At 38.9% G+C, this 27,044-nt stretch overlaps 1 protein-coding gene across 5 annotated transcripts in view; it reads right to left on the bottom strand.

The window, feature by feature from the left end:
* EXOC4 (exocyst complex component 4) overlaps positions 1–27,044 on the bottom strand; it is an 806,015-nt gene that overhangs the window by 344,245 nt on the left and 434,726 nt on the right. The window contains exon 11 of one of the 5 annotated variants that reach the window (XM_059885682.1): positions 18,843–23,351. The exons of the other annotated variants lie outside the window; for them this stretch is intronic. Within the exon in view, the coding sequence (XP_059741665.1) occupies positions 23,309–23,351 (43 nt within the window). The 3' untranslated portion in view covers positions 18,843–23,308. Of the gene's footprint in view, positions 1–18,842; positions 23,352–27,044 lie in introns of those variants that run through there. 5 annotated transcript variants of the gene reach the window in all.

Genomic DNA, 27,044 nt, shown 5'->3' with positions numbered 1-27,044 from the left:
TCTTGTTGTCCAAACACTTGAAGGACTGTTCTGCGGAAGAGGCATTAGACTATTTTCCTTAAAAAACTCAAGCTAGAACTGGCATGGACAGGTAAGGCTTTTTAGGAGACAAAGTGTTTGCACAAAAAACAGACAAAAAAAAAAAAAAAAACAAACCCACAAGCCCCCCAAAACAAAGTAAAAAATGCTTTCTAAAAGTCAGTTTCACAGAATGATGAAATAAGTTTCCTCAAAAGGTGGAGAGTTTGTATTACTAAAAGTCTAAACACTGGAACAGACCAAATCCAAGATAAACAGTTACTGCAGAGAAGATCATGTCTCAGAAGACTCTCAGCGTTCTTAGTAAAATGGCCTGTACATAAAAGTCATTCTTATCATTGTTATAAGCTAACTAATAAGAGGGTTAAGAGCCCAAACGGAGTTCACAGAATAGACAGACTTTACAACATGTTATAGGGGGACATAATGTAAGTTACAAATAGCTAGAAGGCAACGAAATAAGGAAAGTTTGCATATAATAATATCAAGACAAACTGTCAGCAAACACAACCATTTTCCCCCCCAAAGGAAAGGCAGAAAACCCAGCTCAAATATGACAAGGGAAGGTATTCTTTGGTCGACTCAATACAGTCAAAAATGACTGAGACAGTCTACAACTTCCAATGTTATCTAGCATTCTGAAATAAAAAGCTGTCTTCAATAAACAGTATGTGACAGCATCAACAGAAAGTCTCAATAAAACTTTCCCCAATACAAGCTGTGGCACAAACAATCCTTTCAAGACAACTCACTAGCAAATCATCATTTTAGGGTTACTGCTGCAACTTCATAAAGGCGCTAAGCAAAGGTTTAGCTCTCCATGTCACTTTCCCTTTCTCCACCTGATGTACCACCATCAATTTTTAACATAACATTTTAAGGTCTAATGAAAAAGTTATAAGTACTGACTGGAGCTGCAGCTCCTCCTCACTCAGAGATACTCTGTTGATTAACAAGAAAAGTAGCATTTGGGGGCAAAGGAAGAATCAGATACTTATGTGCTGTTGTCAAGTTAATAAATTGCCAAGTGGCAATTATTTAAAGGAACTGCAACAAAGATTGTCAAATAAGACACAATTAACCTATAATTAACTTAAGGCATATATGCAATGTTTAATCCTTTCATTGTAAATTATTGAAGAGGAGGTATGTACAAGAGAAAGTGATAAACTTTCACTGAGATAACAACAACCTCTTGATGATTTTCCCTTGCACAAACTTATTTGATACATTGTCTCCATGGGGGGAAATAGCTTTAATCTGACAAAGTGTAGATGCATAAATTTAATATGACTATCTCATCTAATTCTCAAGAAACCTTATTTGTCTAAATTTATGGGTGCAGAAATGGAGCCTTGAAGAGTTTAACTGACTGAGCAAAAGTCAAAAGCCAGTCATGGCAGAGATGGTATTTAAAAACAAGTCTGTTTTATATCATTGTCCTTATAATGCTTATAATCAGTCTATATAATCAGTCTTATAATCAGTCTACTCTAGTACCATGCTCCTGATTATAGGGAATCTAAAATGCTATATGGGAATTAAAGCAAACAACTGGAATCAAGTGTAAAGTGGAAGAAATGTTGGTAGAGCCATGACACAGGTTGAAGAATGGGTGAGAAGAGAGAAATGGAGAAAAGGCAAGTGGTAAAGTATTTATGGAGAGGAGGGTATCAGAATTAGCCCCTAAAGGACTGCCAAGATTTCCATAGGCAAAGAGGGACAGAGTGGCATTCCACACATAGAGGAATGTGAACAGAATGAGTAAATAAGGAGATGTAAACATTGCAGAGCTTCCTGGAGACTTGTAAAATGCTGTGCAGTTTGGCTCACAGTCATATTAAAATATAAATTCCCAGTCTTGGACTTGACTTATGCAGGCAAAGGGGAGTCATCAAAGGCTTCTGAACAGAGGGATGGTACATTACAAGTCAATAGCAGTCAGTATGGAGTAGTGTGTGGCTGTAATTCTTGACTCCACAAAAAAACATGGGCCTACTGTACCCCAAGAGCACTTGATTAGTATTGATGGCTCTTTCTTAGACACGCTTTTATTTGGTTGCTAGGACATCACTTTCTGGGTTGCTCGGACCCATCCTACGGTCTTAAATTACTGTGTCCTTTTTAGCTTCCTTTTAGGGCTTCCTTGGTGGTTCATTGGTAAAGAATCCGCCTGCAGTGCAGGAGGTACAGGAGCTGCATGTTCAGTACTGCTGGGAAGATCCCTGGAGGAGGGCATGGCACCCCACTCCAGTATTCTTGCCTGGAGAATCCCACGGACAGAGGAGCCTGGCGGGCTGCAGTCCATAGTGTCCCACAGAGTAAGACATGACTGAACTGACTTAGCACAGCACACGTCTGTTTTCTCTCTACACAATGGAGTATGTCAGGGATACTGCTGTTGGGCATGGAGGGTCACTTCCCTCCGTGCCTCAAAACCCTTCAGTAACTTCCTCTTTTATTCAATGTCAAAGTCTCGGGTAAGGCCTACTATACAATCACCTCCCATCCCCAGTGCCCCACCACTTCTCCGTCCCCATCTCCTCTCACTCTCCACCTTATTTTGCTCCAATCAGGAGTGCCCTCCTCCTGCTGAAAACACACTGGTCTCAGGCACTCTGCACCCACTGTTCCCCCGGTCTTCACATCTGTCTCCAAGTATCTGCAGGAATCACCACGTCTTCTCCCTTGGCCTCTGCTCAGACAGCACCTTGGAGCCTTGAAGAGAGCACCTTCACAGAGATCCCTAACCAGCCCACTGGTCCACTCTGTCTGTCCTTATGACATGCATCACCAGCTGACCTATTATATCTGTATTTTATGATTAACCAATAAAAGATATACTATTATTAATATCTGTGTTTCACCATTGCAGTGTGTAAGCCCCCAAATTTTGTCTATTTTGCTCTCTGGTATATCTCTGGAGCCTAGAACAATGCCAGGTACACAGTAGGTACTCAATAAATATTTCTTGAGTAAATGATTGAGTGAATGAATAAATGGGAACACCCTGTAGAAGAGGCTCCAGAAGAATTCAGATTTAAGAGAGTCTTCTTTGAAATCTGCCTCATTGGCCTATCTTCCGGATGTGGGTTTAAAATTTTGTCTTTAACATATAATGTCACATATATGGGGAACCTAAAACATGATACAGATGAACTTACTTACAAAAGGAAAAGTAGATTCACAGACAGCAAACAAACTTACGGTTACTACAGGGCAAGAGATGGGGAAAAGATAAATTAAGAGTCTGGGATTAGCAGATGCAAACTTCTATATGAAAAATAGATAAAACAACAAGGTCATACTATATAGCACAGGGAACTATATTTGATGTCCTGTAATAAATAAACCATAATGAAAAATAACATGAATATACATGGGTATAATAGTGGTTTAGTCCTAAAGGAAATCAGTCCTGAAAATTCACTGGAAGGACTGATGCTGAAGCTGAAGCTCTAATACTTTGGTCACCTGATGTGAAGAACTGACTCACTGGAAAAGACTCTGATGCTGGGAAAGATTGAAGGCAGGAGAAGGGGACGACAGAGGATGAGACGGTTGGATGGCATCACTGACTTGATGGACATGAGTTTGAGCAAACTCCGGAAGATGGTGATGAACAGGGAAGCCTGGAGCGCTGCAGTCCATGGGGTCACAAAGAGTCAGACATAAGTGAGTGACTGAACTGATTACTGAGTCACTAAGCCATGTATGACTCTTATTATCTAATGGACTATAGCCCACCATGCCCCTGTGTTCATGGGATTTCCCAGGCAAGAATACTGGAGTTGCCATTTCATTCTCCATAGGTGTGCATGTATGTGTATGTGTATGTGTGTGTGTACACACATCTATATATTTGCATGCACACACATATGAACATGGAGTATCCACAGGTATCTATCTATACAGGTATATATACACACAAACAGCTGAATAATTTTTCTGTACATCAGTAACTAACACATTGTAAATCAACTATACTTTGATAAATTTTTTTTAATTTTGCCTTTTACTTCCACCAAACCTTAGTTTTGCTGAGCTCCCTTATCCCTTGAATTTGCAGTAACTGATGAAATGAAATTTTCTCAATAGCTGCCATTGAGTCCTCTCTGCTTCAATCCATTCAACAAGAAAGGCTGAAAGTTTTTGGAAATATCAGCTTGGGAAAACCAGATCCGATTGAGCAGCCCAAGGCCTCAGACTAAATCTACCAGTCCAAGGGCAAAATTTGCCATTGCCAAATCTGCCAGCCTGGAGTTCACTATTAATAGTAATAATGGAATTTTCGATTCTTACATCACTCAGATTGGCATGACTAGTAATCACTTATAACATTTTTTTTTGTTTATATAAGTCAGGGCTTTGCTAATTTTGAATAAATCATTATGGAAAGAAAGTAGACTTCTTTAGTAATGCAAGATATTATTATATATATTAGCCATCAAGTCAGGAGGTGTTGTCATATGGCTGCCAAGAGGGAGATAATATTTCTCTGGTTTTAAACTGTGTCCTGTTTCTCCACCCTAACCAACTCCTCCCAGGATTTAATGAAGGAAACACACAGGAGGTAGGAAGGTGAATGCAGCCGCTCAAGGCTTAGTGAAAGCCGCCACAGGTCAGCTGATACCAGCTGCGGCAGGGCTCATTTTGACATAAACCACCTGGCCTCTTTCTCCCTTCTTTAACAGAGGGCTTTTTTTTTCTTTGTAATTTAATTTTTATTTTATATTGAAGTAGAGTTGATTTACAATTTTGTGTTAGTTTCAGGTGTACAGCAGTGATTCAGTTATACATGTATCTATTCTTTTCAGATTATTTTCCCATAGCAGTATTATAGAATATTGAATAGAGTTCCCTGTGCTATAGTAGGTCCTTGATTATCTATTTTATATGTAGTACTGTGTATACATGGGGCTTCCCAGGTGGCTCAGATGGTGAAGAATCCTCCTGCAATGTGGGAGACCCGGGTTCATTCCCTGGGTTGGGGAAGATCCCCTGGAGAAGGGAAAGGCTACCCACACCAGTACTCTTGCCTAGAGAATTCCATGGACAGAGGAGCCTGGTGGGCTACAGTCCATGTGGTTGCGAACAGTTACCTTAAGACCAAACTCCTAACTTATGCCCCTGCCAACATCCCTAAAACAGACTTTCTATTTTCGCCAAAAACCCCAAACCAGCTACCATAATGGGCAAACAGATAAGTAGCATGAACATATGCACTCATCTGACAGCTTTCATCTTTCTAATTTGCAAGGAATGAATTTCAAAGCAGGTAAATAATTTAAGATTACTAATGTAAACGGAGAAGTAACATTTCACTTACAAGTAATACTCATAAAGAATGGACTTTTTATTCCCTGAGGCATATGCATAAAAGCAAATCTATGAGATGATCACTGACCTAGGAAAAGGTTAAGAGAAGCTTAAATAATAAATCCAGAAGTAGAATTCAGACGGACATAAATTTATTTTTCCTGCTACTGCTTCCATATGGCAATAATCCAATCTGAGAGGCTGAATTTATATGGTCAGGGTATAACTCAAAAGCCTGCTTGTTTAAAAATTCAACAATACAGGGTAGTTGGGAGTGGTGATATTATACACCACTCTGCATTTTGAATGGCAAGGAAATTTTACATTGATTTTCACAGAAGATACTTCAATGAACACACTAGTAAAAATTAATGCATTATTTTCCCTTTCCCAGTGACCTTTAAAATGCCTAGAATTCAAGCTGAAGTACCTAATGGTTATCACTTCTGCTTACTGCACCAGTTATAGTATATCTAAGACCTAAAGTTTCAATAATGTTTCCAAATTGGCTACTGATAGAGACATATAATTGCTCAAAGCAGACTCTAACAATAGCCAGCTTCCATTTCCTTGTGAAAGGAACAGATTTATTTCTTCTTTAACATTCCTCATTCTGCAGAATCTTGATTTTTTTTCTCCTAAAGGAGAAAGAAATTAACTATTTCCTCCATTGACACAGCCTCTGATTCCCCTCTGAAACCTAGATAAACGCAGAAGCAACAGGAATTTAAGGAACTCAGGTAAAGCAGCTGATATGTGTGGCTGAAGAAACAGTTTTTCTTTAGTCTTGTTGTCTTAAACTCTCAAAATCAAAGTGCATTATCCATAGATGTCTAACACTTCATGGCAATGAAAGAATGGTTTTAGGCAAGTCTCAAATGGGATAACAGGTAAAGACTGTTCAGCAAGAAGTCTTCGAGTTACAGTTTCTATTTTGAGTTCTACCCTCTTCTTTTTGGCCAGAACTCATAGGCAGTTCCCAATTTCACCAGATCAATGTATCTTACTTTAAAATTAATATGTTTAAACTCAACTCTGTCAAGAACATGAAGGGTCTGAGTTTTTACCCTACTTGCAAGCTAACAAGTTAGCATGCCACAGTTTCAAGGATGCTGGCACAAGAAAAAAATTCTGTGGTTCAGAGACAAAGTACATTTCATTACGTTCAGCAATAACAGGAGTCAGCGAATCACCACCTCCTTGTTCAAGTCCCTTGAGGCTCAACTGCCATGAAGCCATGTGATGCAGGTCAGCTAAGTACATGATACATAACGGGGAACAGGACAAGGCAGGAATCCAAAGGTCAGGAATCCCTGATCCTTTACAAGGGGCTGTAAGCAAACCTGCTACAACTTTGCACCCTGGAGGGAGCTGTTTTTATGATACTAGACTGTAAACAACTCTGCCCTTTGCTCCAGAGGAGAGACCCTACTTCTTCTTCTTCTAAGGATATCCAATGGACGATCAACCTTGAGAAGACAGTCCCCAACAAAAGCGTGCCATGCTATTCTGTCCGTGAGACGTGAAGCACGAGACCGAAGGAAAACTGTCTCCCAATACTCATCATCTCTTACCATGTATACTTGCCCAGTGGTTATACATAAAAGAGACACTCGATTCAGTAGGTCAGGTAAAAGACTGGTGCTTTTGGCTGACTACAACGGTTCAAAAACCTACTCCACCTTACACTCAGCATCATATTATGTTTGCTTCTTTCTGTCTTAAATCTTAAAACGGTCAACATCCAATGGGATAAAACTTCGTCTCTCACATAGTAACAAAATTAGGAACAGGAATGAGACTTGCAAATCTATCAATGTTTTTGCTACACCACACTGTGTCTGTATTAAAAGAGATTCTCTATTTTATCAATGGTTCCAATTTCCAGTCTGATTCCTAGTTCTTTCCCTAGGGATATTGTATGAGCCCCAACTAGATAACACTCAGAAAGCAAGCTTGATGATGTTTCAAAGTATTTTTCTTTATAATAAGCTCCTAAGAGTATGGAAAATAGTAAACTGCAAGGTGATGCCACTGCTGACAAATGTGTAAAATATGGTTGTTTTTCTTAATCTTAAGGAAAAAATGGAAATGAAGCTCCACAGTTTCCCATCTCTACCCCAAACCAAGGCCAGTCCATTAATTCAGTGACAAGAAGAATGAGGTCTCTGAATTTCAAGTTCTCCATTTCCCCTTAATTGGATGTGGATGGTAAATGCAAGGGCATGTCTACCAGAAGCAAAAGGAACAGAGCAAAATGCCAGGCTTAATATCAAACACCGCTGAGCTGGATATTTACTTAGGAAAATTGAAGGGGCCTATTTAATGCTAAGAAGTTCTATCTTAGCCTCAAATTGCTTCTCCTTAAAATTATCTGATAAATTTAAACCTTGACCAACACTACATATTTCGAATGGCAGTCAACTCCATCTCAAGTTGTCCATCTCCTTGCTGGGAAAGGTCATTTTTCATATCTTCAAATGGTCTATGTTCTGTTTACCCATCAAAGAAATATCACTGTCTGGTAAACACCACAGTGGAATTTCTTGGTGGCTCAGAGGTAAAGAATACAACTGACAATGCAGGAGATGTAGGTTCGATCCCTGGGTCAGAAAAATCCCCTGGAGAAGGAGATGGCAAACCACTCCAGTATTCTTGCCTGAGAAATCCCATGGACAGAGAAGCCTGGAGGGCTACAGTCCTCCAGGTGTCACAAGAGAGTCAGATGCAACTAAGTGATTAAATAACAACAAAACACCATGGCCGGGCTGTCATAAGGATGCAAGGTAAGACAAGCACTGTTCTCTCTTAAAAGTTCTTTTTCTCTGATATTTTAACAGCAAACAACTGAGACAGGCATGCAAAATTTACCACATTGTCAGAAATTCCTAGTTTTACAACTTGAAATATCCCCAAAGTAACTACACCTTGTCATTTTATATGAAGAAGAAAATAAAATACCTCCAAAATCAGATCCTAAGGTGGGCTGTGTGCACATCATGGTTTCCTTGTGTAAGTGGTCATTTCCTTACAGGCTTTTGAAATGTCATTGTCAGGATGGCTCATGGGCAACATGCAGGAGATAAATCCCTTTATTGGTTGCATATTTAGCTGAACTTAGTGATTAAAATTCTGAAGTGATTTGTAGTATATTTTAACTTACTGTTTATTAGCAAAATAGGTGCTTCACGAATTTCTATAGCCAAGGAAACTAAGATCTTAAGGGAGTGGCCCAAAGCCCAGGATACAATCAGTGATGTACTCTTCATCAGTGATGTACTCTCAAAATCCCACAATTAATCCTATTTCAGGGGCAGATTCACTTATTTAGAAATAATGAAAAACCATCCAAGGTACTGAGTTAAGAATTGGAGATACAGTGAGAACAACAGAGACACAGTCCTTGTTCCAAGAGGCCCCCGGTCCAGTCATGGTGATGGTGGAAGATACATCAGGCAATCATGCTCCATGAGGCACAGTCCCACAGGGCAAAGGCCAACAACTCTGAACTCCTTTGCAGCTCATCATATTGTTCATTCATTTACCCATCATTCCTGTTCATTTTCTCTCAAGTATTACATGGGGAAGGGTTGGAAAACAGAAAGCTAAGTAAAGCACTGCAAACTTTTATAAAACCCTGGCTTATAACATTAAAAAATATATTTCTTGAAAAGGGGGAGGGGGAGAGAGGCTCAAGAGGAAGGAGATATATATATAATTATGACTGATTTGCACTGATGTACGGCAGAGACCACATCATTGTAAAGCAATTATTTTCCAGTTAAAAAAAAAAGAAAGAAAGAAAGAAAAAAAAAGGGGGGGGGGAGTTTCTGAGTCTGTCAATTCAATATAGTGAGAAATCACCAAAATCCAAAGAAATGCCTTTTAGATGTATTGTCTTATACTGTTTTTATCTGTGCCTATATCCTATTAAAAATAACTTGGATTACTTTTTAAACCTTTTGTTATTACAATGCCTGCACACGAAGAACAGCAGAAGGTGGACAGAGGTCTGGAGGCATATTGCAGCTCACACTGTAACTCGCTGGAAGAGGGTGATGGCAAAGCAAATGGAAGTCAAAGGGCACAGAACTCAAATCTGCAGCTTCCTGGAAAATAAATTACTTCTAGCCTAGAAGGTACTCCTGTCTCCAGTTTATTTTCCTTTTAATATACTTAGAATGCCTACCACCACATTGTTTTTTCTGAAAAAATTCCACTACATATCATGAGTTGACAAGAAAATCTCCAATGTCTCCAAGCTGACTGGAGGATGGTTCTTTAATTTGCACTAAGGGCCCTCCCTCCCCCAGTACAGTTCTATTCTCCCCCAAATAAGCCCTTTCCCTGACAAAACTGGCCCATCCTCTGTCCCTGGAACAATGCCTACCCTTGGAACAATGCCTGTCCCCACTGGAACATTCTGCAACATTCTCTTTCCTTTCTTGGAAAATCATAATCCTTGCTTTCCAGCTAATGTTCACCAAACACTTGCTATGTACTAAATGTCTATTTTATTTCATTCTCATTACAGTTCTATGAAGAATGAGTTATTATTATTCTAACTTCACATTTCAGAATATTGAGGCTTAGAGAGGTTATGAACCTACAGTCACATAGTCAGTAAGTGGGCAAGCAGAGATTTGAACTTGAGGTCTTTACTTTCAGGGCCAAACTCATTACCACTGTAGTGCAATGAGCAGGACTATCTGATGGTGACCCCAGAGCTCAGGCAGCGTCACCTGCATGACAAACAGAGCAGGTGAACACCTTTTTCCCAGCAGAAGGGACTGTACTTTATATCAGTTATCCACAGTGTGGGTGACTTCCTCCCTTGGAAGAGGAAACTGAAACTTCCCATGGGTCTGAAAGTCTCTAGTCCAGAAGGTGACATTCATAAATGCCTATAGACAGCTGGGACACCAAACTGAACTGTTTTGAACTAAGCAGCCTGAGTATTCCTCCAATGCCAAGGATGCTTTCTCATTCTCTTGCTCTGGTAAGGCAGAACGACAAGAGAACTCAAGCCCACACTTCAGGCTCACAAAGCCCAAACTCAGTACACATCTCAGTGGGACAACGGGAACACTGGGGGAACTGTGCCTTCTTTTCTCCTCCTGACTGAGCCGTGTAAGTTTCCCATTTCCTAAGTAAAATCTTCACACATTAAGTAAATTCCTTAACACATGCAGGGTAAAGTTGTATGATCAGTCTTGAATCCCGGTACATGGTGACTGAAGACCTAGATGGAATGTACTGGACACAGCCACCACCTATGATGCCTTTTGGCATAAATGTTAACCACTCTTTTACAGTTGAGCTAAAGTCCCACTTATTCTACAAATAAGCTCCTGATTATCCTTAGTGAAGGGGGATCCTTGGAGCTCCAAGGATCCTATAGCAGAGTTTATCCTTTGGCCTCTACACAAAGCACATCTCTGATATGTTATTGGTTACGGCATCTTTTCCATTAATAAACGCAGACGTGAGAGATATTCTGAGTTCACAGATCATCGCAGTAAAGTGAGTCCTATAGGCTGTTCTGGTTTCCCAGGGCACAGAAAAGTTATGTGTACACTATACTGTGATCTATTAAGCATGCAAAAGCATTAGGTCTTAAAAAATAATGCATATACCTTAATTAAAAATACTTTATTGCTAAAAAAATGCTAAGCGTCATCTGAGACTTCAGTTAGTTGAAATCTTCTTGGCAACATAAGCATCGAAGATCAATGATCACAGATCACCATAATGTATTAATAATAATGAAAAAGTTTGAATTTTGTGAGAATTACTAAAATGTGACACAGATACATAAAGTGAGCAAATGCTGTTGTAAAAATAGTGCCAGTAGACTTGTTTGATGGCAGGTTGGTCACAAACCTTCAGTATGTAAAAAACCTAATATCTGTGAAGTCAATAAAACAAGATATGATTGTGTGCATTTAGAATCCAATGAAATTCATCTTCCCAAAGGTAGGGGAGGGACCCTATAAATTTAGTACCTGCAACAGGCCCAGTGGCAACCCTATATACAACAAAGATTAATGCCTATTTGCTGATTGTGCGTGTGTGTGTGTGTGTGTGTGTGTGTGTGTGTGTAAGTAGGTTCTGTTCTTCAGAAGGCCACATTTCATTCAATCACTACATATATATGCTGCTAAGTCACTTCAGTCGTGTTCAACTCTGTGCGACCCCCATAGAGAGCAGCCCACCAGGCTCCCCCGTCCCTGGGATTCTCCAGGCAAGAACATTGGAGTGGGTTGCCATTTCCTTTTCCAGTGCATGAAAGGAAAAGTGAAAGTGAAGTTGCTCAGTCGTGTCCGACTCTTCGCGACCCCATGGACTGCAGCGCTCTAGGCTCCTCCATCCATGGGATTTTCCAGGCAAGAGTACCGGAGTGGGGTGCCATTGCCTTCTCCAACATATATATGAGTACCTATTATATGTCAAGTGCTGTGCTGGGCACTGGATTTACAAAGATAACAAAGATACTATTCTGGCACAAGGAGTTCATAACTTAGTAGAAAGATGGATGACATATAATAATATAATTATATAAAGACATGGGGTAGAGTGCGAAACGTGGAGAGTGTCCCCAGTGAGTAGGGAAGGGCACACATGCAGAACATTCACATTTTACTAGAGTCTCATGAATAAACCAGACTTAAAAAGGAGCAAGATTCTATAACTGAATGAGAGATATAGGTGAATTCTTTAGCTATTAAATGAACAATACTAATTTAAAAGGAGAGGATTCCTATCATTTATAAAATTATAAAACTTACCCAATGATAAAAATTTCTTTCACCAGTTATTAACCTTGAATTACACAAAAAAGAGCAATTTAACTGATTTCATTATTTGGCAGTAGCCACCTGAAAAGATAAGAAACAGCAGTGAAACTTTCAGAAGTTTTGACAACTTTTTGCTCTTTGCTTTTTCTTTTTTTTAAGATCTGAAGCTAAATCAATGGAAAATATCAAGGTGAATAACTTGCTAACAAGACTAAAAAGAAATTAAGTGAATCAAAAAATAACATATTTCTGTTTATGTCTAAGAAACACAGAACCAGTGTGAATTTTCGGCAACTGAAGAATTACACTTTTAAAGATTTTCTAAAACTAATCCAAAACAAACTGTTTAATTACAAAAATACTCTAGGACAAGGCTCCAACTTGGTGGTATCTCATTTTTATATTTCATGCCAGAAAACCAGATCTATATTATAAATCACTTTAAGTCTCAAATCAAATAGCTAAGGCCAGATATGAAAAGTGCACAGAGTTGTTCCCAGAATCCATCCCTTGGGTACCTGGTTCCTATACAAAATGTATTTGCACATATATGTATTTGCATATATATACTTACATATATCCTACTCACATCCTCCTGTTTATTATAAATCATCTCTAGATTACTTATAATAGGAATAAGTGTAAATGCTATGTAAATAGTTGTAAATACAATGTAAATGCTATGCAAATAGTTGCAAAATAAGGCAAACTGAAGTTTTGCTTTTTGGAACTTTCTGGAAATTTTATTTTATTTGAATATTTTCAATCCATATTTGGTTGAATCTGTGGACGTGAAAAGCTGACTGTATTTATTTTGTGAACAGGGAGAATTTCTCACAAAGGTTCTTCTCAACCAGTACCCAACTCTCAAAATTTTCTAAATTCATGCTTATAAATAAAACTTGTGATCACACAGAAGTCTCTCCCTTACACAAGTATTTTAATTTTATAACAAGACTCTGCAACTGTTCAGTTTGCTTTTTCCACCATGCTGAAGGCCCACTGATGTAAGAGTCCCATTTCAACTTTTTCACATCTATGTCCTCAGCACTTTGCAATTCTCTGCACATAGGAAGTAGTCAATAAGTTTGTTGAATGAATCACTAAATGAATAGAATCTAGAAAAAGTATATTTAACAAGCATCACACTAGAAGCAACTTCTCTGAGGGTAGTAGAGTGAACACAGTCTTTGAGAATCTGTCTGTATTTTTAAAAAGAAAAAAATTGTTGATTGATATATGGTATGCTTTGCTTTCTACATGGGACATGATGCAATGTTAATTGCTTTAATGACTCTGTATCACCTACAAATGGTTCTCCCCATTTGAACAGGAATCCTCAACAGTATCTTTCCTATGAAGAAATATGCTTTCTAGAGTAAGAATTAAGAGTTCCCATGAAAAGTAAACTGTCTAATTTCATGTGTCTACACTACAAGAACCCGTTCTCTCCAAGTTCAATAACCGAAGGCACTGGTGCCCTTGCACTCCCCCTTTTCTCCCCTCCTCACTCTCTTTCTCTCTTGTGCCCCTAATAGTCAGGAGGGAACAAACAAGCAAGCAATGTCTCGTGAAACACACAAAATGCAGAAGTGAGAAGGAGTCACCTTTAAAGTCATCAAAATTATTTGGGACAGAAAGTCTGTAAGCAGCAGCTTAGGAAGTAAGAGTGAAACACAAAAGAAGACCACGGATAAGGCCAAATGTAATTAAAAAATTAAGTCCCTGTAATACTCAGTCAAGATATGGGGCCCCTCATGTTTAAGACTACAGTTTCTAACTTTTTGAATCTTAAACCTTGGATCTTTCCCATTTGTTGAATTCTCAATATTACTACCTACCCCCTTCCCCCAAATCATTAGAAAACATTCATGATTTTCATGACTACTTCAGGGTCAGAGGGAAATGGTGGGAGACCAGATCCATTTTTATAGCCTCGAATGAAGGAAGACCATTTCCTTCTGGGAGTGTCCAGTGGTAACGACAAGAAGTCAGAGGACCATGAGACCCCTGAAGCCCCCAAACAACAGAGCCTCAAAAACTCAGTAGAATGTTACTCATAATTGTTATTCTCTATCTGGGTCTATTTTCCCTAAAAACATCCATGAATGCTTAATACCATGTACTTTCATGAGACACTCAAAAGTGACTGTGTGCATCTTATCAGTGGGTTTCAGTCTGTGCGCCCTTCTACAAAAATCCATCCTCTACAGCTAGCTCTCCTCTAGCTCTAAAACCCAGCAAGGATCTGTTGCTCTTTTGTGAATATACTCATAATTTTCAGAAGAAAAAAAAAGAAGTCAAAAATGGAGGAAAAAGAAAAAAAAAAAAAAAGAAAACTAATAGAACCAGAGAGTTTATACAAGAAAATACAGAGATCAACAGATACAAGCTACCCCTTTCTATGAAAGAGAAACAGTGAGTTCCAGAGAGATGTCTTGCTCAAGATCATACAGCAACAGAGCAGAGGCATGCCTGCACAGTCACGGCTTCCCTTCTGGTCCAGAATTATTTTGGATTATGACTGTGATAATGATAAGAATGGGACAGAGGGCTAGAGTTGGGTTTCAATGATGAGGACTGCAATCCTGGCTGAGCCTTGAACAAATCACTTCCCCTCTAGGTCATTTCCACTTGGTCAGATGCTTGCTAAAGGACAAGAGTTATTTTCTAAAGTAACACTACAGGTTTCAGTGTACAACACAGACTTTGGAATATAAGTATTCCAGGTGATCTAGCCATCAGTATGCTTTCAGCAGCAAGGGAAAACAGCAGTACGACTGACAATCTATTTTCCACTAGAGCAAGCGGTCCAGAGGCGGGAGGTCATCAGGAACTGGAAAATCAAGGTGCCTGTCCCCTGTTGTCCATGATTCTCCTGGCTTTTCACTCCTCCATAGCCAACTTGTCCTTATGTTACCTACCCGTAAAATTGCAAAAGGACAAAAAATCTCTCCCCAACTGTAGAATAAAACCCTTTCAGTTGGATTGGGCCAGGAAATAATTTAGACTTTGTCCTCTTCTTCAGTACCTGAGCTCTTAAGAGCACCTAAACAAGCAGTGTTAGAAGTATTCAAGGGCCATTGTGAGAGCCCTGACTATAGGCATGAACACCCCAGGCTGACGGTCTGAGTTCCTCAAAATGTAGGGGTTCCATCAGTATCTAGCTGAGCCTATTTTCCCTAAAAACATCCATGAATTGCCTAATACCATGTACTTTCATGAGACACTCAAAAGTGATTGTGTGCAACTTTATCAGTGGGTTTCAGTCTGTGTGCCCTTCTACAAAAATCCATGAAACCCTCAACTTGGAGTTTCAGGAAATGCATTTCTCTCTCATTTCAGTCTGAGCCATGCAATCCAGCTCTACAGGTAGCAAATTGAAATGTTTAGTGGCCCATTGCAGAAAGATTGAATCTGAAAAGAATACAGCAATAAGAAAGAAGCAAGGCATCAATATCATACAGTAAAGCTCTCGCCAACGACAGTGATGATGTAGGAGAATGATTGAGCATTTGTTAAACTTCTACCATCGTGAAAATAACCTATTATTTTCCTGGTTGTGCACTGAAATGCCTCAATCACTGACAGAATGAGTCAGTAAAAAATGATACAGTTTATTTTCTATCACTGTTCTATGGGGACAGTGTGGCATACTGTATCCCCACACCTTGAACTCCACTTTACCAAGAGTGTGCTTAATGTACCATCCTCCTTCCTTCATTTTGTAATATGTTTGATATATCTGTGGTGATGACTTTTCCTTTTTTTTTTTTTTTTTGGTGGTTGTTAAAATTCAGCCTGATAGACTTTAATTTTCAGCCTAACATGACATAGCTGTCTGATTTAGGATTACTTACAAAAATTCAAAAGAATGGGCAGTCATGTTAAAGTGAAACAAAGGAAAAAGAAATTAGCAGCAGCTGCCTCACAATATACTCCTTTGTCTCTCTGACTGACTGCACAACAAAAACAGTGGAGGTTATAGGTGAGGTCTCACATAGTAGCATTTTGTATCTGCACCTACCAATTTACACCGCAGCCAGTTTTCACGTCCAGATCACGTCACTACTGAGTGTAATCCCCCCACACATAATAGCAGCCACAGCAGCTGCACGGACCCAGGCCGGGAGCCACAGAGAAGCTGAAGGAAGGTGCCTAAGAGATCAGAGGATAAGCCTACTCCCAAGATCTGCCCCAATTGGGTGCGTGAGCCCCTCCATTGCTGCTGCTGTTTCTGCTGCCCTTCTTCCCAAGTGCCGTGGACTAAAGGATTGTGTCCCCCCAAAATCTGTGTGCTGAAGTCCTGATAGCCTAAGTAATGGTATTTGGGGGTGGGAAATTTAGGAGGTCATCAGGTCACAAAGGTGGAGCCTTCATGACTGGGATTGGAGCCTTTATATGAAGAGTCATGGGAGAGAGGATTTCTCAACTCAGCCGTGTGAAGATACAGTAAGAAGGTGGCTGCCTGCAAGTCAACAAACAGGTCCTCATCAGACAGTGATCTGCTGGCCACCTTGATCCTGGACTTCCAGCTTCCAGAACTATGAGAAATTAATATCTTTTGTTTAAGCCAGTGGAATTCTTGTTATAGCAACCAGAACTAAGCTACCAAATATACTGTCCTAAATGCCTACTACTGCATGCAGTGAAAATATTCTGTCCTAAATGCCATGACTACTATGGCATTAAATTTACAAGTTCTTTCACGGCTAATATATACATGTCCCAACATTCACAAAGGACTAAGAAGCTAAAGGTAAACGCTCTTGTTCATCTGCCATTTGATGTTAAGAGGATACAGTGACCACAATAATTATGCCATGATAATATGTTTCTGACAGTAACAACAATACTATCAATAATCACAGTCCACTAATCACACATAGTGTTTACCACGGGCCAGGCACTTCTCTAAGTTCTTTACTCACAAAAATCCTACCAGGTGGGTTCTACTGCTGCTGCTGCTGCTGCTAAGTCACTTCAGTCGTGTCCGACTCTGTGCGACCCCACAGATGGCAGCCTACCAGGCTCCCCCGTCCCTGGGATTCTCCAAGCAAGAACACTGGAGTGGGTTGCTATTTCCTTCTCCAATGCAGGAAAGTGAAAAGTGAAAGGGAAGTCGCTCAGTCATGTCCGACTCTTAGCGACCCCATAGACTGCAGCCTTCCAGGGTCCTCCGTCCATAGGATTTTCCAGGCAAGAGTACTGGAGTGGGGTGCCATTGCCTTCTCCGGTTCTACTGCTATTCCCATTTAACTGGGAAACTGAGTCAATGAGAGATTAAGTAGATTAAGTCATCTGCCCAAGGCTTTGCAACAAGGAAGAGACTGATACCACGTCAATCTGGCTACAGAGCCCGAAGTTCTTCACCACTATACTAAAATCTCATGCCTCCCAAAAACTGAAATAGAAAACAAACTATGATAGTGACGATTGCTGCATTTCTTGCGCCTCCTGCATTAGCAGGTAGATTCTTTACCACTGCACCCTCTGGGAAGCCCGAGTCCATCACAGAAAATCTTAAAAAACAAAGCTAAAGTCATATAGGCAATGATCAGACATAATCTCCCAGCTCCAAGTCTGAGGTTTGACCACACACATACTAAATTTGATTACGCTCCTTTCTATTGAGATAGATGTAACCAAAGCCTTAATCGGAATAGAAACAAGGTATCTTTACAGCTTGGCAGATAACAACTCTAACCTGCACAGGCAGTGCCTGATGACAAGGCACTGTTGATAATCAGTTAGCAGAACTTTTCCCTGTGCTAATCAGAAACGTGCAAAACTGTCTTCCCCACTTTTATCTTTTTTTCCTCTCTTGATGCCATCCCCTGAATACTATCCCTTCACAAAATCCATAAATCCATATATTTCTACAGTACCCCTACCAAGGTCAACCTTGGCAGACACTGTCTGATTATAATTGGCTGTCCTTTGCTATTACTCCAACTACACTATTAAAGAGGCAATTGCTTATCAGAATTACCATTCTGAAGACAGTGCCCATTAAGGATCTTCCTGTTGTTATTGAGGCGATGCTGTCGTTTGTGCTACTAGATCAGGCTAAGCGTACCAGGCGTAATTTCTTTTGAAAATGCAATCAAGCCCAATACTACAAAATGACTGATCTGAAAAAAAACAACTGAATGATAAGCAAAAACAGGTTTTAATGTTATTAAATGATGACATTTGGTAAGATATTTTTATAAAGAATGGGTCCACAGGAGATGGTATATTAGTGGAGCTGCAAAGTGAAGGGGTCAGGCAAGGCAAGCTTTCACTACTGGCACCAACTCCTGTTGCTTACTGGTTATACAGTCTTAAGCAACTTAGTAAGACTCAGTTTCTTCAACTTCAAATTGGAAATAATCATTATGCCATAGTCTGCTATGGAACTTCTAAGAGAATACAAAAAGTACCTACTACATTGCCTATAAGAAAACAAAACCTCCTCCACAAGAATTTAAGCTCTAGGATGACAAAGACTCTTGTCTGTCTGTCCTGCAGAACAAAATAAATGTTCAATAGATACTTAATAAGTAATGAAAGAATAAACATACTGATTGCTTCATTCCTTTTAGTAATGTTGATTAATATCAGTTCCTCTTTTTAGTGAAATACAAAGAAATGCCTTTTTTTTTTTTTTCCCATTTTTTAAACAGCACTTTTCACCATCTGGTATTTTCTTTTCTTTTTTTTTGTACATTGATAAGTCAGAGTGTATCCATAGGAATTTTAAATAAAGAAAAGAGGGCGTCAAAGTACCAGAGTTCAAGATTATGAAGAGCTGTCATGTAACACTGTTTACACTATTCATATGCAGTGGGTAGTGTTAGAGTGAATGAATGGGCTTGCTCAAAGCAGGTTTATACTTTCTATGACAAAATAATTAAGTGATTAGATCTGCCTTTTTTTTTTTTTTTTCGTTTCATACATGACATTTCACATGTTTCAATGCCATTCTCCCAAATCTTCCCACTAGGACTAGGTAAGTTACTGAATCCAATCAGTATGTCCCTACCAAACCATCCAAAATGTTTGTTATTTCCCAAAGTTAGTATTGAAACCTAAAGAAGAGTCTGTGATGACAGATGCCTCAAATTCTTCATTTATTTTAGTTTTACTCAGTCATTTATGAAGAATTCCGTTTTCCTGTATTGACCACATAGTCGCTTTTTTGTCTTCTTCATCTTACAGTAATTCTGATCCATTGGGAGATATGCTTGTATTGTAAACAGAAGAACTAACAGATCTCCAGTGAGAAGTAAGATTGTCTTAGCTGACAGTTCTGCAGCCCTACCCCAAAACTCTGAGTCTGAAGGTTTTCATTAAATTCTATCTTAAGGATTTCAAAAACGCACTTTATAAATAATATGAACTATAAACATCATATAAATTTCAGGTATTACTTCTGTTATTTGTTTACCTAAGTAACTGCCCATTGTCACTTAATATAATCAGAATATCATGTCCTCAAATCTGTCAGAAACAAAAATGATAGCAAGTATTATCCAGAAATGAGAATTTGGGAGTTGAGAAAAAACTAAGCAGATTTCTATAATCTACTTTAAAAGAAGAAAGTATTAATCTTATTAATTGGTATTTCATTGTCAACTTTGCTTCTATTTATAATGACTTTTCTTTTGTCATTTTATTAATCATTGGCATAAGTTGAATTCTATAATTTCACCAATAAAAGCTTCAATGCAAACCCTTCAAACCACCTAGCACTTAATTATCTGCTAAAATGAACTTCTTGGTTTCAATTTTATTTTTTAAAAGAAAGAAGGAATGGCCACTACATGTGTACACATACAAAATCTTGTAAGAATGCTGGTTTACCAGGCATGGATATAGTGAAAGCTGGAGATATGACAGCAGTTCCCATACTCTGGACTGAGTATTTGCCCTGCTCCCCTATTTCCTGCCGTAATTCACATGTGAAGCTTCAATCCCCTATGTGATGGTATTTGGAAGTGCATCTTTGGGTGGTGATTAAGCTTAGGTTTCGTTTTGCTGAGGTCCTCGGGTAGAGCCCTCCTGATAGGATTAGTGTCCTTATATATAAGAAAAGGAAGAGCCATCGGAGCTCTCTTGCTTGAGGACTTAGCAAGAAGAGAAGCCGAATCTATCAGCCAGGAAGAGGGAACTCCACAGAGCCCAGCTAAGCTGGCATCTGATCTTGGATTTCAGCCACCAGAACTGTGATAAGTAAGTTTCTGTTGATGAAGCCACCTAGTTAATGGCATTTTGTTACAGAGGTCCCAGCTGAGGCACCCCTTCATATTCTGTCTCTGTATTCATATTAACTGGGCCTGAGCGTCTGCAGGTGCAATCTCTCTTGAGAAGTAAATTACTCAAACAACTCTGTGCCTCCCCTTCCAGAAGGCTGGTCCCAGCCCTCCACATCAGGAACGGTAATGGTAGTGGAAGCATCTTATCTCTGTAGGCCTCCTGCAGCTGGGAGACTGGGAGGCTTTTCCTCCCCAGCCTGAGAAGGAGTCAGCAAGCTCTGGAAATTTCTGTGAGTCTTACCCCCAATTTGGAATTTTGCTTCTGCCAGCAAAGAAAGAAAAACAATATAGGAGCTCTTTCCCCTGTGTTCACATATATATAGGAAACGGTCTTTTGTTTTCTAGCCACTGTTCCACCTTCTCTAAAGAAGCGGTGATTACTGGAGACGCTGTTAAATGAGCTATGATTTCATCCTAGCTTCATTATCTTCGCCATCCCCTCCCTCCTCCCCACTCACCTGGGTGTCCACACTGTCAAGCATCAAGCTCTGTGCCATCCTGCACAGGAGCCAAAAGCCACACAGAGCTAGCAAGCACTTCAGATGTGCCGCGGCCAAACCGAGATGTGCTTTCAGTGTTAAGGTACACAGTTCTAAGACTTACTATGAAAAAGAACACAAAACAGATTTGCAATTCTTCTGTGGCTTACAGGTTGAACTGATACTTTGGAAGTATTGGGTAAAATGAAATATATTACTAAAACTTACCCGTTTCTTTATGCTTTTTAAAAATTGGGTATATATATCTCTACTGGAAATAAATTACATTTTGTGGCTCATATTTCTTTTGGATAGTGCTAATTTGAGCATTCATTTGTCAATGAAAGCTATGTCTAAACTGGACTTACAAGACTGTATATGTGTATAAATGTAAACAAACAGAAATAGAAATATACATGTGTGTCAATCACCTTTGTAGTATGATCTTGTAACTGATAAACCAAGTCTGTAAGTTTCTGTAATGCAGAAGGAAGGTACCATGCTGGAATATATTTAACCAGATGTTTCACCATAATTTCATTATATTAAAGCTAATGGAACTAGTCAAATTAAAAGAAATACACAGAAATATATCTTTTGATGCAGACCTGCATCCATGCATGCACATGGTGGGCATCATAGTGGCATTAATTCTAAATGGTCGGTAGGAAAACCACTCACACACTAACAGAAAGAACAGGTGAATGTGATACTTCTATTTGAAATGAAGCTTGATCATTTCTAAAGTTTTAAATGCACTGGAACATCTAGTCAAATGCTGTCTAGTAAAAAGTATAATTTAATACACAAATAAAAATTACACACAATTGGCACAGCAAAGCCTCAGTGGAAGCAACCTCTTTAACAGTGTCTAAAAATGCTTTGATTATTAGCTTTTGATGCTGTTGATCTTGTTTAATAGTGTTAATATTCTCTTCATTAAAATCCTTAAGGTAATATTATGCTTCAACTCAGCTCCAATTCAAATTATCCCATTTCATATTGTGAATTATGCAATTCTATTACACTCTGCACTGATCTTTTTGAGGATGTAGAGCTATTCAGATAATGGAAAATTTCTAAAGTTGAGGACTACAGTTTAATTACTCAGGGAAAAATTCTACTTGGAAAATTAAGACTTTCTAGGTATTTTGAACCCTTTGGTGTAACAACATTTACAATTCAAGATAATCTTTATATATATCTCTGAATTTAGATTTTCAAATCTACTGCTTACTTGATCCTTTCTGTTTATTTCACCAGGTAAGAATATGCTATAAGATAATTGCTATTTTTAAGTAACATAGAAGAATTTAAACATCCAAGGAAGAGTCAGTCTTTCCAAGGTTCTTGATGATGGATGTTAGATATTTGCTTCAGAGCTGCCACCATTGTTAAAAATATTCTAGAATTCTAAATATTTTAGAAACTGCCTTAAAGAAAGTAAATGGTAACTTTTCTTTGTCTACTACAGATTTTCTAACCACTTAAAATCATTCAAACCTCAGTCTAATGACTGAGTAAAAGTAAACGAATTAGGTAGTATCATTTGCTGTTTAAAAATATATATTCAGTTCAGTCACTCAGTTGTGTCCAACTCTTTGCGACCCCATGAATTGCAGCACACCAGGCCTCCCTGTCCATCACCAACTCCCGGAGTTTACCCAAACTCATGCCCATCATGTCGGTGATGCCATCCAGCCATCTCATCCTGTGTCGTCCCCTTCTCCTCCTGCCCCCAATCCCTCCCAGCATCAGAGTCTTTTCCAATGAGTCAACTCTTTGCATGAGGTGGCCAAAGTACTGGGAGTTTCAGCTTTAGCATCAGTCCTTCCAAAGAATACCCAGGGCTGATCTCCTTTAGAATGGACTGGTTGGATATCCTTGCAGTCCAAAGGACTCTCAAGAGTCTTCTCCAACACCACAGTTCAAAAGCATCAATTCTTCGGCGCTCAGCTTTCTTCACAGTCCAACTCTCACATCCATACATGACCACAGGAAAAACCATAGTCTTGACTAGACGGACCTTTGTTGGCAAAGTAATGTCTCTGCTTTTCAATATGCCATCTAGGTTGGTCATAACTTTCCTTCCAAGGAGCAAGTGCCTTTTAATTTCATGGCTGCAATCACCAACTGCAGTGATTTTGGAGCCCAAAAAATAAAGTCTGATGCTATTTCCCCATCTATTTGCCATGAAGTGATGGGACCAGATGCCAAGATCTTCGTTTTCTGAATGTTGAACTTTAAGCCAACTTTTTCAGTCTCCTCTTTCACTTTCATCAAGAGGCTCTTTAGTTCCTCTTCACTTTCTGCCATAAGGGTGGTGTCATCTGCATATCTGAGGTTATTGATATTTGTCCCGGCAATCTTGATTCTAGCTCGTGCTTCTTCCAGCCCAGCATTTCTCATGATGTACTCTGCATATAAGTTAAATAAGCAGGGTAACAATATACAGCCTTGACGTACTCCTTTTCCTATTTGGAACCAGTCTGTTGTTCCATGTCCAGTTCTTAAAAATATACATAAACACACACAAAATAATATATGAGGTGTATATAAAACATATATATATATATATATATATAAGAATTGTATTTAATTTGGGGGTCCTTAAATTTGCTCTGTGAAGTGAAACTTGCTCAGTCATGTCCAACTCTTTGCGACCCCATGGACTATACAGTCCGTGGAATTCTCCAGGCCAGAATACTGGAGTGGGTAGCCTTTCCCTTCTCCAGGGGATCTTCCCAAGCCAAGGATCGAAGCCAGGTCTCCTGCAATGCAGGCAGATTCTTGACCAGCTGAGCCATAAGGGAAGCCCGAGAATACTGGAGTGGGTAGCCTATCCCTTCTCTATCAGATCTTCCTGAGCCAGGAATCAAATTGGGGTCTCCTTCATTGCAAGTGGATTCTTTACTAACTGAGCGATCAGGGAAGCTCTAAATTTGCCATGAGGTAATTCCAAAAGAAGATTTTTTAAATGTTTGTAACAATGGCAGCATATATATATATATATATATATATATATATACACACACACACACACACACACACACATACTCCTAAAGTAAGTATTTTATGGATAAAATTCAATTAGATTATCAAATCAGGATATTTAAAAAAATCTGTTTATGAGCATGTTTCTAACATGCTGACTCAATTGCAAAGACAAGTCTACCCTACTTCTTTTTACATTCCTAGCTCAGGATCATGGAATTAGTCATATGAAGTATGACCTTCCATTTTCTCTTAAGTAAATAGAGAGATGGAGTTAACCAAGGTCACGGAGACAGAAGATAGAGGAGTCTGATGTTCTGAGTGACAGTCCTTCCAGACTAATTCAAGCCTTGTGCTTGGGCTCAGTCACTAAGTCATGTCTGACTCTTTGCAACTCCAGGGACTGTTGCCCACCAGGCTCCTCTGTTCATGGGATTCTCCAGGCAAGAACACTGGAGTGGGTTGCCATGTCCTTCTCAGGGGATCTTCCTGACCTAGGGATCGAACCTGTGTCTTTTCCATCTCCTGCATCAGCAGGTAGATTCTTCACCACTATCGCCACCTGGGAATTCCAATTTAAGTCTAGAGCTCTCCTACCCCTTTCAAATTCGGACAGACCCAATATTCTCATTCTGAAATCTACATTCTTTTGTGTGGATGTTTTATTCCAGGCTGTATTTAACCTAATTAAGCTACTTCTTCCCTTGGGCAAACTATAAAACCTCAATTTTCCCTTCTATTATTACAAATCCCACATAGTGCTGGCATCAAGATTGCACTGATTATCCCAGACACTAATGGGTTCATTCTCTCTGCAACTAGTGCTACGGATTCTCTCTCCAAATCTACAATCTCTAATAGTTTTCTGACATTTCCTTCTCAAATTACAATGTAACTACCTCAAACTACCATCTTATAATTAAATTTTAATTCCTATTAAGTCGAGGATTTGAATTTGATAAAGTCAAATTTTCTCACAACAGATACTATTAAATTAACATTTAATATCACTTTAGAATTCTTTTTCTCCTTTTACCAACTAACAAACTATCAGGTTGGCCAAACCCAATAAAACAGAGAGTGGTCCCTTTAATGTTCCCTGGACCACAGTGGACACCCAAGTCTCCATATAAAAAACAATTACCAAGCGAATCTCTTTCAGGCAATAAAACATAAATTCAGTAAAATAAACGCATGTAGACTGTCTGCTATTACTGCTATAATACGATCTGACACATACATCTTGGCCAGGACCTATTAGCAAAACAATGACTATAGGCTCAAAATCACAAATCCAAAGGTTAAATATTTGACCACTGTCTCCCCAGAGATTCCCTTCACCAATGAATAAATGGAAGCAATTTACTGCAATTTTGGAATCTGTCAAAACTCATAGAGAAATCAGAGAAAAATCCAGGGAAGGAGTCCACAACCAATATCTTTTTTTTTTTGCTATTCACAAAGTCAAGTTGATTTTGACATAAAGAACTTGAATGAACATCATACAGAATTCAATTACTAAAGCTTCTTTAAATTGCATCCTTTGAAAAAACAGTCTCTTAAGAGTAATTTTATTTTATTTTTTTTTCTTAAGAGTAATTTTAAAGAGGGGGATTCTATTAACATGTAACTTTGGAAGCTACTCCATGTTATAGTAATCTCTTTGGCAATATGCACTTTCACACATTACAATTCAGCAGAGTCCTGGAGTTAAAAAAACAAAACAAAAACCTCAAATTTTATTTAACCAAAGGTTTTTTTCCCCTTGTCAAATTCCAGTTTCTCCCTTACTCGCCATGACTCCAGTTGCATGACTTCCTAGGGCACTAGTGTCCTGTGGAGTACAGTTTGGCAAAAGCCAGTGTTAGAAAGTGTATGCGGCTGAAAGAGAAATGAACATGATGCCAGTCTAAATTTAAGGAACCTTCTGCGTGACTTCGGCAAGCTATTTAGCTACCCCGGACTTCAGTTTTCCCAAAGGTCGTAATGTATTACACAACTATAAAATTCACAGTTAATTGCTCTAATATATTTCCTTTGCCAAGGCAAATCATAAACTTTGTTCCTTAAACCAAAATCAAACATTGAGTGACTTGTGTAATGTTTCAGATGCTGCTGGAGCTCCCTCAAGATAATCCTTACATGAAGGAGTTCACACTTGGTTGAGAAGACATACCTAAGTAAATCATTACAGACAGCTATCAGAGGAACAAATACTGCTTCAGCCTAAAAAGGGTCAGACACAGAAAACTCTCCTGAGAAGTGGACCGGAGGGATGAATTTCAGTTTTCTCAAAGGGTTGAAGGTGGTGGGCAGCCCAGAGAGGAGTTTAAGAATACAGAATCTTTAAACAGTCTAAATGTAAGTATATTCCTCTGTAAATACACTTCACAGTAGCCTCTTCAACATTCTAATTTCACCCTTGCAAATATTTATATCCTATCAGTGTGGCTCTTAAAAAGGTAAGTGTTAATACTAAACAATAACAGCACTTTTTAAAAGCAACTTCCAGTTAGTGTACAGTTTTATAGAAATAATACGTGCACAGATAGCACAGAACTGATAAAGCACATGTCTACTTTTATTGACTAATTTATTAATGATGATCTGATTTTTAATTTCCATATTACAGGCACATAATTCACACAAGTAAATGAACCATGAACCTCTATATGTTAACATTCTTTGCAAAATGTCAATACATGGCCTCAAAAACCGTCAAGAGAAGAAAAAAATGGCCAACATATGTGTCATGAGAAAAAACAAGACATTAGATATTGATACAGAGTAATATGTATATTGAGTGTTGTTAGGTATTTTCATAACCTTAAGCAATAGACTATAGAGCTAAAAATAAAGCCGTACAATGTCTCTATGACTCGTAAGTTTCAAACATGAAGCCATTCTTTGAAACTATACACAATGATTTTTAAAAATAGCCGAAGGACCCATGAAGAGGCACTGATACACAGAGCAAGAGGGGGAAAAAATGAAATCATAGGTCACAAATATAAACGTAATCGCTTTTTTTCCCATAGAGCATTTGAGTTTTTTATGAGGCATCCAATTCCTTGCATTTTTCCTTTGTTCTTAGGACACATAAGCAGTTAGTATGC

The sequence above is a fragment of the Bos taurus genome, chromosome 4, assembly GCF_002263795.3.
Source record: "Bos taurus isolate L1 Dominette 01449 registration number 42190680 breed Hereford chromosome 4, ARS-UCD2.0, whole genome shotgun sequence".
Lineage (NCBI taxonomy): Eukaryota > Metazoa > Chordata > Mammalia > Artiodactyla > Bovidae > Bos > Bos taurus.
This window is presented reverse-complemented; position numbering and strand designations above follow the sequence as displayed.